The following is a 15027-nucleotide window of genomic DNA, read 5'->3' on the forward strand; positions in this document are numbered from 1 at the left end:
AAAAAAGAACTCAAATCATAAACTATATATACACCACAAAATTCAACTCAAAATACATCTCAATTCATATACTATATAACTAGTATAGTTTTCTTTGCTCAGGATCTATTGATTTCAAATCTTTATACATATCAAATTCAGAAATTGTCTTTGTATGTAGTACGTCTTCATCCTGAATCATCACAATAACTTTTTTTTCATTATTGAAATTTGAACCAAATTCAAATTTAATTAGTTCATCAACTTGTTTCAATATATTCTCAGCTTTTACTTGTTCATCTTCTTTGACCAAAATTATGAAACGATCTTTGAAAGTTGACATCAATTGATATTCTTTGATTCCTTGTTTTTCAAACAAATTATCAATATGAATCAATAACCTATGTATATAACCAACTTTACAAGATTTTAAACCATCTCTAATTATGTAAGGACTAACATTTTGAAGATTTTCTTGTTTCATGATTAAAGATTTAATAAGATCATGATCAATCCTCAAAGAAATGAATTTATAACCTTCAGGTGCAACTAATTGATCTTCAATCCCTTTACCAATATCAATAAAGTTTTCTAAAATTAGTTTATGAGATGCTTGGGCCACTGGGTCAGAATTTTCAAAAACTGAAGGTATAATCCATGGAAGAAAAATTGAAAGATCTTTTAGTTGAGAGTTTTGATGAATTAAGAAAGCATCATGACATTTGTTAAATTCCCATGAGGTTAAATTTGAATAATCATCAATTATATTTTGATATTCGGGTTTAACCGTGAGAATACCATTAATCCAAAGATCTCTATAATCTGTTTGATATTGTTTGCGATGAGATTCACAATCTCTTATGAATAAATCATGTGATTTTAAAGTTATTGAACTTGATTTTACCAGTGGATAATCTTTGAGAATTGAGTCATCAAGTTCAACTGTATAAGTAAGATTTCGGTTTCTTGTACCATTCTTCAAATGATAACTTTCAAGTGGATATTTCCCTAAAAATTTGATTCCTAATAAACTCACAATTTCAGGTGAATCTAATGTTAAATTGGCGAAACCGTTTTCCTTTCCAATGGTTAACACCCTATTATTAATATCTTCCAGTAGTTTTCGACTTTTATCGTCATTTAATTTATTGTAATCATCCCATTTAGATTTATTTACAATCATTTTATGGTTACCTAGCAGTTTAATACCTAAAAGATACTTGTGGAAATGTGGATTTGGTAAACATTTTTTCCAAAGATTTGAAAATACTCGATGTGTAGCTTCCACATCTTTAGCACAATAACTCATTGCATTTTGGAAATGTTTCACAACTTCTTCCTTCCCAGTATTTCCAAATAAATCTCTAATTTCTTTATCTAACTTTTTTCTTGTGACATTGGTATAAAGTTTTGAAAGCATATGAAATCTATTATTATCTTTACCCATTAATGATTTGGAATTGTTTTTATAAAATAATGGACCACGAATTATATCCAATGTACTGGGGGTTTTCTTACCAATCTTTGTGTTACAAAAGTAATGTAATCCAACAATGTCAATATGACAAGATTTAGAGTTTTTAAACAACATCTCTTCATAATCATCTTTAACCATAACTCTATCAAAATGATTATAATGACCAATAATCACTTTATCTTTATTCTCAGGATTTAATGGGATTAAAGTAGTTGGTTTCAATTCTTCACCAACTAAATAAGGTGAAACCCATCCATACCAAGCTTTTGAAGAAACAGCAGTAGCCAATGTTGGATAACGAGAAATCTTGTATAAAACTTCACCATCAAATGAAATAGCATCTTCTTCTGGGAAGGGGACTTTAATTGGTGGTTTACCTGGTTCATATTTATACCAACCTGATTGAAATTCCCATTTAGTAGGTGGAGTAGGTAGTTTAGCCTTGGAGAATTCATTTGCTTTGTTGAAATATGGTTGAGCTTTTCTTTTAGCTACTTCATGAACATAAGTTGTAATGTTGTTTTCATTGATTATGATTTTCTGTTTTTCAAGTCCTTTTGAAGCAGTTGAAACCAATCTGGAAAACCTGAGACTCATAATCCAGTTGATGATTTAGGAGTTTTAGATCTCAATTGACCTAATTGAAATTTATTGGAGTTCCACAAAAAATGAATTCCATGTCATAAGTTTGAGCTGTTTTATCTTCGAATTGTTGTGAAACATTAAAATTTGTGACAGGTCTTTTTTTTCGGAGACATCAATTAATATTATATGTTGTACCGGCACACATTATAAACCACCAAATTTGAGTTATTTTGGTAGTCAAGACATAATCAAAACATTATAATGATCACAATACGTATCTATATCTTTAAAATATACTTTCAAAGGATTTAAAAGGACAAAAAAAAATTTACTCAAAAATGTAAAAATAATGGATCCTAGGAGATTCGAACTCCTGCATCTTGCGATATTCGATCTTGAGTCGAACGCCTTAAACCACTCGGCCAAAGATCCGCGATTTTAACTATAAAAATTGCTGAAACACTAATATTTGTAAATCATCAAAATTTGCAAAAACCAGCCATTTTGAAGCCTTGAGCTATATTTTGAAGCAGTTAACAGGATCATTACTGTTATTATAGCAACTAGAACCTTTTTACAAATTCTTGTTGAAATTGGACGAATGGTTGTTGAGATATCTCAAGTTTTAATGTTTTACAAAGTCTTCCCAATACTGAAAGATTTGAGATCCCTGCCTAGAAAATTAGGCGGAGATAGGCAGGAACCTGCTTATGATTGTCCCCAGGGTCCCTTGCAGATGAACGTTTGAACTTTAAATGGATCTCAGATTCGATCAGATATAGATATGATCCCATTCATTAGATACGGTTAAACTCGACTTGAATATTCAGGAAGTACATCGCTACTATCTTTAATATATCCTTGGTAAAGATGACTAGTTGCAGAGATAATTTAAGGGCTCTGATCATCAATTGTTTAGGAAAGCTCTCATGAATGAGCTCTAACTAGTTTCCACTCATGGATCAGACAGGAAACTAGAAACAGACAGAAAACTAAGGATCCTATGATTGAAATCATTTTTTGACTATAAGAAGCGTATTTCTTCTAAAACTTTTCTTGACATTAGCTAGTTTTGTTTTAATTCCTATATAATAGTTCTATCATTATCACAAAGAACTAGCTAATTAACTAAACTCATTTAATTAAAACTATGCATATGAACTTAACAGATTTTCCAAAAGAGATATTCACAAATATCCTACGTTATCTAACTCCAGAAGATATCCATAACTTATATCAAATTCCCCCAATCAGGGGATATTTAAAAACTATCATATCAATACATACCGATGATGAGAAGATTCCAAATGTTATGGACTTGACTCCACGTGAACGTCAATTATTAGCTAAGTATTGCCACTTTATAAATATTCATGGCTCTAGTGTCAATAGGATGAAACATCTAATAAGAAGAAAACGAGTCAACATTGCACTTTTTGAAATTTATGAACTCTTGTATGATTTTGAATCATTTATGAATTTTGTTTATATGACCAATGCATCACCTAAAGCAGTAACTGTGTGGCATAATTTCCATATATGTATGAATTTCCAGAATGAAGTGATATCACCATTATATTCAAAACATAATAAAAAAGTTTTTGGATTAATTAATAAAGCTATTGGTGAACAAGGTATTCAAAAAAGTTCATTAAGTTATTTATGTTTTAAAACTTTAAAACATATTTATCTTACACATATCACAATTGATCCAAACTCTATTGATATACCTTTATTAACCACTGCAACTTTCATCAATTGTAAAAGTGCTGATGAGAAGAGTTTTTTCAAATTTAACAAATTGCAACATTTAAATTATCAAGGACCTAATTTTGGATCATTTGGAAAATCTTTAAATTATTCCACTCATTTACAGAAACTTGAATCATTAACTTTAGAAAATGTGGGTATGGTTATTTTTGATACTAAACGTCATTCATATTTCAAGAGTTTAAAGTCATTGATTATCAAAACTGATACAGAATTTGCTGAATTGAATGATCATGTTATAATGGATCTTTGTGATTTCCCTAAATTGAATCAATTGAATATCAAAATATTTGGTGAAGTGGTAATGGAAGGGATTGAAGCTCCTTTACTTGAAAAAATAAAAATTCATTGTACATATGGTAACATTTATATGAATTATGTAGGAGCTCATAGTGTGAAAGAATTTATACTTATATCTGGTGGTCAATTACCAACTATAAACAATGTGATGTTCAAAAGATTCCCATCTATGGAACTTTATTTTGAGAATAATAAAAATATTGAAAATTTGAAAGCACAAGATGTTGAATGGTTGAAATATGCTTCAGATTTGAAGACTTGGGAATCTTGTATTGATGTTTTACGTCTTGTTGATTTCAAATATTTGAAAACTTTCGAAATGGCTGAACCTAGACATTTCATTCCTCAAACTCAAGTTTGGTATAACCAAGAGATTGTCATTAATGCTCCGATACTTGAAAGTGTAAAATTGAATTGGAGGAAACATTCACTTGAAATGACAGAATTCAATGCACCAAGTTTGAAGAGTTTAACTTTGAATGTATGTCCAATTTTGACAAGTTTAAAACATCCACAATCACAATTCCCCCAATTAGAAAGTCTTATCATCAGGAATCTTAATCTTGATCATCATATTTCTCTTGATGATGATGGGTTGGTTTTACCCAGTTTGAAACAACTTGAAATTGAACCATCAGGATTTGAACCTATCAAATTAAAAAATTGCACATTCCCACAATTAACACATTTTACAATTCAAAGACCTAGAATCACCGGTGAACCATTAGATTATTTCCAAAGTTTGGATAATGAATTAAGTTTCACTGCACCAAAATTAATTGATCTTAGACTTGAAAAATTCCATCTCCATAAACTTGAACTTTTAGACCTTCCAAATTTAATCAACTTTAGAATCACACATGTTGATAATTTCAAATCCACCGTAATTGAGAAGTTAGAATATCTATTACTAAATCCTTATTCCAACAGAGTTGAGCTTTTATGTCCGCACTTGAGACATTTGGAGCTTACAGAACCGTTCCCTGATGCAAATTTTGTCTATGAATTGGAAGATAAATTGGGGTTCTATATTGGTAGAAACAAGGCTATTGAAAAGCGATATAATGACTTGAGATTTGTATACTCATTTGGGGTTCAAAGATGGAAGGGATGTAATACCGTGTGTAATAATTAAGCTGTGTGAAATTCCATGAATGAATGAATGAATGAATATTTTATGAAATTGACATTGATATTCTGGTAGTTGAATTGAAATTGTAAAGCCACTCACGTCCAGCTTATACATTTCTAAAGCTGTCGCGAATTTTGAGTCAAGTACAAAAGGGCTCAGGGCTTACTTATTTTATACTTACAATTAGCTATAATTCATTTATAAACTTATATTAATTCATGTGATTGTCGCTGATTTATTTATAAGAATCATTTGAGGATGCAAAGCTAGACAATTAGTAAAATCTACTTCATCAGCAAGATCAAATGATGCATTTTCGGTAAACTCTTTTGAAACTTGAGGTTCTCCATTGTTTATACCCAAGATCAAAATGGAAGATTCAATGTGATTTAAGGATCTATCATAGTTTACATCATCTGTACTGGAATTTGTTTTAACATTAGTTAAAGTTTTTATCAAATCATTTAAAAGTTCATACACTTGAAGTCCAGTTTTAAATTCACGATTTTGAATCTTAACACATGATTGACCAGTAACAATCATTCTAAAAAATCTTGCCAAATCAGTTTCTTTCGTTATTCTATTGTAACAATTATCCACAAGAGTATAGCACCAATGGTTTATTGGATTGGCTTTAAAGAAATTCTTTGGGTTTTCAAATTTGCTCAATCTTCTTCTTAATCTATGTGAATAAAATTGACCAGAAAGTAAATAAACACATAACAACTCTTTAAAATAAACGTTTTGTGGGAAAATGTGACGAAGATCAGATTCAATAGATTCACGAGAAGAATTAGTTTTGATGTTTCTGGCAGTTTTGTTAAATCTGATTGCTTTATCTTCAAGAGGATCTTTCCATCTAACTCTATCAAAATTATCATCCAAAGGTGCAACATAAAGTTGTTTGCATTCATTTGAACTAAGTTTCATAACTGAGACATGTTGATTTAATTGATTAGTTTTTTGATCTATCAATTCATCTAATGATTCATGGTCACTTATAGAGCCATTTATTAATGAACTTTGCTTCATATTCATAAGTTTATCAAATCCATCAAAAACACATATATCAATCAAAATTTCTTTAATAAACATCTTCATTATTGAATGTGGATTTTGCAAAATATTCTTTAAAATGAATCGAATATTCTTTAAATTCCTCACTTCAAAAGGTTGATTAGATCTTTCACCTCTAAGCCCAGATTTGAACTTAAATCTAGGATGTCTATGCTTAGATCTAAATTTAGGATCCATACCTTTGAAATAATCTTGATCAATAATTGAAGTATCCAAAGATTCATAATCAAATTTCTGACCCTCTTGATGTCTTTTATAAATTGAATATGAATCACAATAATTATTTCTGCTAACATCAGGTCCATTCTTTAAGAAAGCTTCATCAGTGAGTTTCATCTTGGTTAATGGACTTAGAACAACGGTGAATTTTAATGTGTCATAGATTTTTGGTGCAAAAGTATAAAAAAATGATTTATTGATGCTCATCATGATTAAGTTATCAATATTACCAATGTGTGCAATGATCTCCCAAACTTCCATGGGAAGTATAATGTCACTGGAACTCCCATTATGAGTTGATGCAAATCCATCAATATTATTGATCTTTGAATCTTCAAAATCCCCAGTTTCATCTTTCTTTATTAAAGGAATTTCAATCATTGGCTTGGTACTATCAATCCATCCATATAAATATTTCAATTTGATTGCAGAATAATACCTTATTGGGAATGTTAATCTATCCAATCTCCAAAAAGGTCTATAAACTATATTATAAAATGAATGACGAATATAAGGTCCAGCAAGACCTCTAGGGTATCCTAACCAAATTCCTAATGCTTCAAGACTACTTCTTTCAATATATAAAGCATGGAAAGTATCAATTATTTTGTTCCAAAATGGTCTTAGTGATGTTATAATTGTATCAATCATTGTGTTTAGTGTCATGATTTATTAGTTATAAGTTATAAGAATTTAGTACTACATATTGAAGTGAGAGAAAAGCTAAGTCTTCATCCCTCATGAGATATTTATATATTCAGTTCAATAACAACTCGAATAAAGACAGAAAACATAAATTATAGCTCAAAAAAGAGCTCAAAGATCATAAGCTATATACAACAAAATTCAACTCAAAATACATTTCAATTCATAAACCCACTAAATTAAAAAACCTCACAAAAACGTTTCATATGTACATTCAAACAAGTTTAAGAATAATCTTATGGTTAAAAAAATCTTTAGTTTGAACTAAAATTAAGTTTCAAAGATCAGCTTGTGAAGTTATCTGATACCCACTTTATCACCTTATTGTCTTATTGAAAGAATTAGTATAAATCAGGACGAGCGTATACTTTATGGAGTTTCATAATATATTATTATACATGGTGTGAGGTCAAAAAGAATCGACAATGGAGTCTTAACTTGTCTTAAATAGCGTTAATCGATGACTTATGCTTGATCCTTGATAGTATGTAGTGAGAAGTTGGGTTAACAAAAATTCGCGACAATTTCTTAAGTACTGGAAATCATTTTATATTAAACAACAAACTTTTGATCTCAGCGCCAAACTAAGGAACGTGAAAGGTGAAGGAAATCTATATATTTTGGTGAAATTGTGAGAGGTAGTGCTTGGGAATGCTACGTATGATGCTCTTTTGCGCAACCGCTTTGGGTGGGAAGTTTTCTACGCGTTGTTATTGTTATTGTTATTGTTATCGTGGTTAATAGATGGTTTGGATGTAAACAAGAACTTCTTTTGTTTCTTGAAACGTGATATTAATGGTGATTGTGATGATGATGGATTCTATTCAATGGTGTTCTGACAATAGCCGCTGAGTCTATCAGCTACAGGGAACTTTGGGGTGCTTGATTTGATCCATTTTTGTGTCAGAAATTAATTATCAATTACACAAAACACAAAGTCGACAAATTTGAGATCCAGAAAAATATAAATGGTGTTTGAAATCCTATTTTGAGATCTTCTTACCATTTCTGAGAGGTCTTCTTTTGAATCAACAGATTATTATTTTGCTATTTTACAAACATACTCATATACAAAATGATTCTAGCTAACAAATTACTGCAAACTTTTTATTTTTTACTCTTCTCATTGTTGGTATTCACACAATTGACTGCTGCTGAGAATTATGTGGTTAAATTGAAGAAATTACCATCCATTGGAATTACAAATTTGGCTGATAGGTTATTAGGAGGTGATAGTGAATTTTCATCACTTGATTTTCTTGGTTCTCAAATGACAAAAACTTTTTCTATTGGTTCTTTTCAAGGGTTTAGTGGTAATTTTACATCTGATTCAATAAAAAAATTGAAAAATCATCCATTGATTGCTGAAATTGTTCCTGATATGATTTTTGATGCTTTAGATGGTGAATCTAGTCATGAATATTTAAGAGAACCACCATTAACAATATCTGAATCAAATATTGATACTCATCCCAAGATTGTGAAAAAGAATTCCAAAGAGGAATTAGATAAAATTCATCAATTTCTTTCTAGAACTGGTTATGATGCTACAAGAAGTCCATTGGTGGTATTACCTAGTCAAGATACTTGCTCCTCATCACTGATCAATGACCTCAACCAGGAGTTAACCGATGAAATTTTTGATACGATTATCTCAAAAGCTGTTAAAGACATCAATTTCTGCTGGAATTATTTTTACTATTTCGGTCTTTTTTTGAAATACTCAACAAATAATCATACAGAATCCCCTTCTAATGGTTTGCAAATTATGGGTATTGATAATATGGTCACTGAAAGTTCCGAAGGCCATCTGGATTTTCCTCGTCATAATCCTATGAATTCTTTGAACCCAAATGGTGACGTTGATTCAAATGAACCACAATTAGAAGTTAATGGATTTATTGCACAACCTAATGCACCAAGACATTTAGCAAGAATTTCAAGAAAACTGAATTTACCAAAACATGATAAAGAACCCTTTAATTATTATTATGATCCTAAAAATACAGGTAAAGGTGTTCATGTATATGTTCTTGACACTGGTATTAAAAAAGATCATCCAGAATTTGAAGGACGTGTTGTTCATGGTGGTGACTTCACTGGTAGAGGATTTGATTCTGATCCTCATGGACATGGAACACATGTTGCCGGTATTATTGGATCCAAAACTTATGGTGTCGCTAAAGGGGTTACACTTGTTGAAGTGAAAGCATTAGATTTTTTTGGTAATGGTTCACTAACTTCTGTTATTTCTGGTATTGAATTTGCAGTTCAACATATGAAAGATCATAATATTGTTGGTGTTGCAAATTTATCTTTAGGTTCTGGTAAGAACAAAGTTTTAGATGATGCAGTTGAAGCTGCAGTTGAATCTGGATTAGTTGTTGTTGTTGCTGCTGGAAATAATAATAATCCAGCTTGTAATAATAGTCCTGCAAATTCACCTTATGCAATTAGTGTTGGTGCTATTGATGATCGTACAGATCATTTGGCTCAATTTAGTTCTTATGGACCATGTGTTGATATTTTCGCAAGTGGTGTTGAAGTTGCAAGTTTAGGTTTAAAAGATGACCAATATGAATCTAAAAGTTCAGGAACATCAATGGCTGCTCCAGCTGTTACTGGTATGGTTGCAATATTATTAAGTCAAGGTGTTGCTCCTCATGATATTCCAAAGAAACTTTTAGAAATGTCAACTGAAAATAAGATTCCAAAAAAGACACTCTTCTTCAAAAGTAACACACCAAATAAGATTTTGAACAATGGGTTTTTAGGTAATGATGATCAATTCATTTTAGAAACTGATCCTAGTACTCATAACAGAAGAGCATATTTGGAAACTTTTTGATATAAATTTAAATTTCATTCTATTATCCATGATTATTTCACTTTATTTTACTTACCCATTTCTAACCACAGATTTTTTTTAAAAGAATTCCCATAATTGTTGTCATACTATAAATGCATTGTTTCTTTGTTTCAACTTCTTTTTTTTTATAATTCTTCACAATTTCTCTTTAATTTCATATTCAAATATCTTGTCATGCATTGTCAATTTTTTTTTAAATATCATGAATTAACAAATAAACACACACATTGATGCTGTGAAACAAAATCATTTGTAGCTACGTCGGTTCTAATAATATGTAATTCGTCTAGTAAGTATATTGTATGTACGTTTAACGAGGGTTTTAGTATATTAACCGACTTATATGTTTTCCTCCCCATATAATACCAATATGGAAAAAAGTTCTCGACTTATACTTTTTGAAATTCTCTCAAGTTGTTGAAGCAACCATCTAATTGAGCTTTATTTAAAGTTAAGAGTCCACAAAATCTATTCTTTTCTTTTATTCAACGCAATTTACTGAAATTTATATTCAAGAATCTGAACTAAATTACAATGTTAGAATCAATCATAATTCATCTTAGAGAAAATTATAAGCTCTAATTAAGGCACCAAGCTGCAGTCCATTTGAAAACAATATTAACTAATTTTTCCATATGAATACAATATTTGGAACTTTTTAAAAGGGTTTAAAAGGTTCCACCTGATTTACTCATACTTATTCTTTGATAAGATGAGAATCAGATTTAGATTTAAATGAATATATATCAAGCTTTTGGAGCTTAATTTGACTTCATTTTAAGAGTTTATTATCCATAAGTTTGTTTGTAAATTTCTTTGGATGTATGAAGTGTTTTTCTGAGGTTATTTGTAGCGGGTTCGTGAATTGAGATGTAATTAGTTTTGTGCTGCATATATAGTTCATGAGTTCTTTTTTGAGCTATAATTTATGTTTTCTGTCTTTAGGAGTTGCTAATAAGCTGGATATATAAATATCTCATGAAATGATGGATATTTGACTTTCTTTTCACCCCATTGTGTAGTACTAATAACCAATACATATAATGACACTAAACACAATGATAAATACTACTATAACAACGATATTAACACCATTTTTGAACAAAATCATTGATACTTTCCATACTTTATATTTTAAAAGAGATATTTTTGAAGCATTAGGAATTTGGTCAAGTTATCCTAGAGGTCTCTGTGGACTTTATATTAGCCATTCGTTTTATAATACAGTTTATAGACCTTTTTGGAGATTATATAAAATAACATTTCCAATAAGGTATTATTTAGCTAATAGATTGAAATCATTAGGTGAATGGATTGATTATTCCAAGTCAAATATTAAACTTTTTTCAATAAAGAAAGATGAAGATGTGGATTTAGAAGGTTTTGAAGGTCCAAAGATCAATTATATTGGTAGATTTGTATCAAATCATAACGGGAATGCTAATGACATTAAGTTTCCGATGGAAATTTGGGAAATCATTGCAAGCATTGGTGACATTAATAACTCAATCATGATGAGCATCAATAAATCATTCTTCTATACATTTGGACCAAAAATCTATGATACTTTGAGATTCACAATTGTTTTGACCCCATTAACCAAGATGAAACTTACTGATGAAGCTTATTTAAAGAATGGACCTGATTATATCACAGCCAAGTATTGTGATTCATATTCAATTTATAAAAGACATCAAGAGAGCCAGCAATTTGATTATGAATTTTTAGATACTTCAATTGATATTGATCAAGATTATTTCAAACTTCTTGATCATAATGATACAAAAAGAAATAGACATCCTATATTGCTCTGGTATAAATCTAAGGGATTTACATTTGAAAGATTAAATCAACCTTTCGAAGTTAGAAGTTTAAAGAAAATTCAATTTATTTTAAAGAATGTTTTACAAAATCCAAATTCAATAATGAAGAAGTTCATTAAAGAAATCTTACTAGATGTCTGTGTGTTTGATGGTTTTGATAAGCTTATTACTATGAAACAGAGCTCATCAGTAAATCCGCCTATAAGCGGACATGAATCATTAGAAGAGTTAATTGATCAAAAGGTAAAAAATAAGGAAAATGTTTCAGTTATGAAATTGGTTAATACAGATCAAGTTATGCCTATTCGTGTTGTTCCTTTAGATGATAATTTCGATAGAGTTAGATGGAAAGATTCACTTGAAGGGAAAATTGTAAGATTTTTCAAAATTTGTAATAACATCAAGAACAAGCTTCCTCGTGCATCTATTATATCTGATCTTCGTCACATTTTCCCACAGAATGTCTATTTCAAAGAGATGTTATGTGTTTATTTACTTTCTGATCAACTTTATTCACATAGATTAAGAAGAAGAATAAGTAAATTCCAGCAACGTCAAATTAAATATTTTCAAAAGGCTAATCCAATAGAATACTGGCATCAAACTATCAAGAATAATGTCTTTGAAAAAACAACAGGTGTACTTGATAAAGATGGTCATTATAGAATGACTGTTACTGGTCAATCATGTGTTAAGATTCAAAATCGTGAATTTAAAACCAAACAACAAGTTTATGAAATTTTCAATGATTTGATTGAAACTTTGACCAATATCAAATCAAATGACAATAGTATTGATCCAATTGAAACATCAATTTTGATGTTAGGTACAAATGATGGGAAACCACAAGTTTCAAAAGAGTTTACCGAAAATGCATCATATTTTTACGAACACCTTCCAGATTTTTCTACTCTTCGATTGGAACCTCAATTGATTCTTATAAATAAATCAGCGACAATAAATGATCCAAAAGTTTGATGTGCATGATCTTTTGTAGCCAATGAAATATTCAAAAACTTGGTTTAATTTATAGTTGAAAATTACTTTTTCAAATGACAAAATCTGTATGCAAGCTTTTGTACACTCTAGATAATCTGTATGCGAATTAGTTTATTGATGAAATAACAACATAGTAGATGGGTATGTATACACACATTTTTATAATAGCCATTAAATTAATAAAGATTATTTAGTATTACCATCATACCCCCAAACCTAATAGTTGATAAGTTATTCCTTGAAAACCCTCATATAACACCGTTTCCATTGTTAGTAACACTCTGAAATGCATTCAAAATTACAAAACAATCGTAACTATGAGAAAACTCGCCAGCGATTCGCGAGCATTCTTGACTTCCCAAAATGGTAATTATAAAGTTTATTGATCAGTACTGTATGTTTATGCGCCTCTTACCGAAAACAGAAGCCATATTTTTTTTTTACCAATAGAAATTTATGTATAAATAAAAGTAATCAAATATAAGTAATCAAACAAAATTTACTATTAATTTCAATATTCAAATACAATAAAGTCATTCAAAGATGAGTGAGGAACAACCTAAATGTCCAGTTGATCATAGTGCTCGAGAAGTATGGTTAAAACAAGGTGGTGCTAATCCACATGAAGATATAAAATCAAAACCAAGACCACAAGTATCTAATGAAAGTGATAAATGTCCAATAGATCATGAAGCAAGAGCTAAATGGGTTGAAATAGGTAAACAACAAGAAAAACCAAAACCAACTCCAATACAGAAACAAAATTTTATTCAACATGATGTTGAAATCACATCAAATACAAATCATTCATCAGAAAATTTATCAAATGATCCACCAATTTATTTAACAAATACTCCATTACCAGAAGATCGTGAAATAAGTTCCATACCAAGAACAGGAGCAGATGCAAATTGGATATATCCATCACAAAAACAATTTTTTGAAGCTATGAAACGTAAAAATTGGGATCCAAATGCTTCAGATATGGGAACTGTTGTACCAATTCATAATGCAGTTAATGAAAGAGCATGGTATCATATTTTAAAATGGGAAGAAGGTCAAGGTAGTGACGAATGTGGAGGTGTTAAATTAACAAGTTTTAAAGGAGATAGTAAAGCATTAACTCCTAAAGCCAGATTAAAATTATTATTAGGTTATTCAAAACCTTTTGATAGACATGATTGGACTATAAATAGATGTGGTAAAGAAATTGATTATGTTATTGATTTTTATACTGGTAAAACAAATGCATTAAATCCTGGGATGGCTAGTTTTTATTTAGATGTTAGACCAAAATTGAATAGTTTTGAAGGTGTTAAACTTAGAGTTTTGAAATTTTTCGGATTGTAAAGAGAGTGTGTGGTACAGCTTGTATATAATTTAATGATTACATGGTTTTAAAATAATTGATTTTTATTGTAAATTTATTTTATATGTACAGAAATAAAAAGAGGTCATCAAAAGAGTAAACATAAGAATATCATAATGGTAAGTGTTGTGTATTTATCTACCACCAAAAGCACCACTTGAACCTAATTTTTGCATATTTTCACCAACTTTAACATTAACTTCAAAATATTTAGAAACACATCTATCAATACATAAACTTTCATTTTTATTAACATCACCTTCATTATATGATTTGGAAATACATTTTTGATGACAATTATCAACTAATCTATTAAACATATCTGTTACTAAATCTAATTCAGCTTCTGCAGCTGCGATTTTAGCTTCTGAAGGTTGAGCTGGAGCACCACCGAATCCTAAGAATGACATTTTGTAATTGGAATTGATATAGTCTTTCAATAGATTGTAATTTGATCACTTTTAATTGCCATCAATTTTGTTCAGTTTTTTTCAAGAACCGAAGAAAAAAAAATCAATTTGTTAAGAGAAGCAGCGGATTATGTAATGATTGTATTGTGGATTATGTAATATAATAGATATATAGAAGTATATATAGATCAAGAACAATTGATTTGGATTTAGATTTAGTTTTACTATTTGATGAATTGTATAGTGTAATGATTATTATTCTTTAAGATTGTCAATTGATTAATTAAATATCACAAACATTGATGAAAAAGGT

At 29.8% G+C, this 15027-nt stretch overlaps 7 protein-coding genes across 7 annotated transcripts; 4 read left to right on the forward strand and 3 right to left on the reverse strand.

Annotated features, from left to right (window-relative positions):
* Positions 1-79: 79 nt before the first annotated feature.
* On the reverse strand, positions 80-2053 carry BN7_267 (DNA polymerase subunit gamma-1; the record flags this gene model as incomplete). Its single annotated transcript, XM_011279080.1, has 1 exon — positions 80-2053. One exon carries the CDS (start codon positions 2051-2053, stop codon positions 80-82), a length of 1974 nt encoding a protein of 657 aa, XP_011277382.1.
* Positions 2054-3191: 1138 nt separating this feature from the next.
* On the forward strand, positions 3192-5246 carry BN7_268 (uncharacterized protein; the record flags this gene model as incomplete). The annotated part of the gene is made up of 1 exon (XM_011279081.1): positions 3192-5246. One exon carries the CDS (start codon positions 3192-3194, stop codon positions 5244-5246), a length of 2055 nt encoding a protein of 684 aa, XP_011277383.1.
* Positions 5247-5459: 213 nt separating this feature from the next.
* On the reverse strand, positions 5460-7205 carry BN7_269 (uncharacterized protein; the record flags this gene model as incomplete). Its single annotated transcript, XM_011279082.1, has 1 exon — positions 5460-7205. The coding sequence occupies one exon, from the start codon at positions 7203-7205 to the stop codon at positions 5460-5462; it is 1746 nt and encodes a 581-aa protein (XP_011277384.1).
* A 1114-nt stretch (positions 7206-8319) lies between these two features.
* BN7_270 (uncharacterized protein) lies at positions 8320-10092 on the forward strand (the record flags this gene model as incomplete). The annotated part of the gene is made up of 1 exon (XM_011279083.1): positions 8320-10092. One exon carries the CDS (start codon positions 8320-8322, stop codon positions 10090-10092), a length of 1773 nt encoding a protein of 590 aa, XP_011277385.1.
* Positions 10093-11156: 1064 nt separating this feature from the next.
* On the forward strand, positions 11157-12914 carry BN7_271 (uncharacterized protein; the record flags this gene model as incomplete). The annotated part of the gene is made up of 1 exon (XM_011279084.1): positions 11157-12914. One exon carries the CDS (start codon positions 11157-11159, stop codon positions 12912-12914), a length of 1758 nt encoding a protein of 585 aa, XP_011277386.1.
* Positions 12915-13478: 564 nt separating this feature from the next.
* Positions 13479-14285, forward strand: CYT2 (cytochrome c1 heme lyase CYT2; the record flags this gene model as incomplete). Its single annotated transcript, XM_011279085.1, has 1 exon — positions 13479-14285. One exon carries the CDS (start codon positions 13479-13481, stop codon positions 14283-14285), a length of 807 nt encoding a protein of 268 aa, XP_011277387.1.
* A 153-nt stretch (positions 14286-14438) lies between these two features.
* On the reverse strand, positions 14439-14714 carry TIM10 (protein transporter TIM10; the record flags this gene model as incomplete). The annotated part of the gene is made up of 1 exon (XM_011279086.1): positions 14439-14714. The coding sequence occupies one exon, from the start codon at positions 14712-14714 to the stop codon at positions 14439-14441; it is 276 nt and encodes a 91-aa protein (XP_011277388.1).
* Between the last annotated feature and the right edge of the window lie 313 nt (positions 14715-15027).

This window comes from Wickerhamomyces ciferrii, contig 00005 (genome assembly GCF_000313485.1).
Source record: "Wickerhamomyces ciferrii WGS project CAIF00000000 data, strain NRRL Y-1031 F-60-10, contig 00005, whole genome shotgun sequence".
NCBI classification, from domain to species: domain Eukaryota; kingdom Fungi; phylum Ascomycota; class Saccharomycetes; order Phaffomycetales; family Wickerhamomycetaceae; genus Hansenula; species Hansenula ciferrii.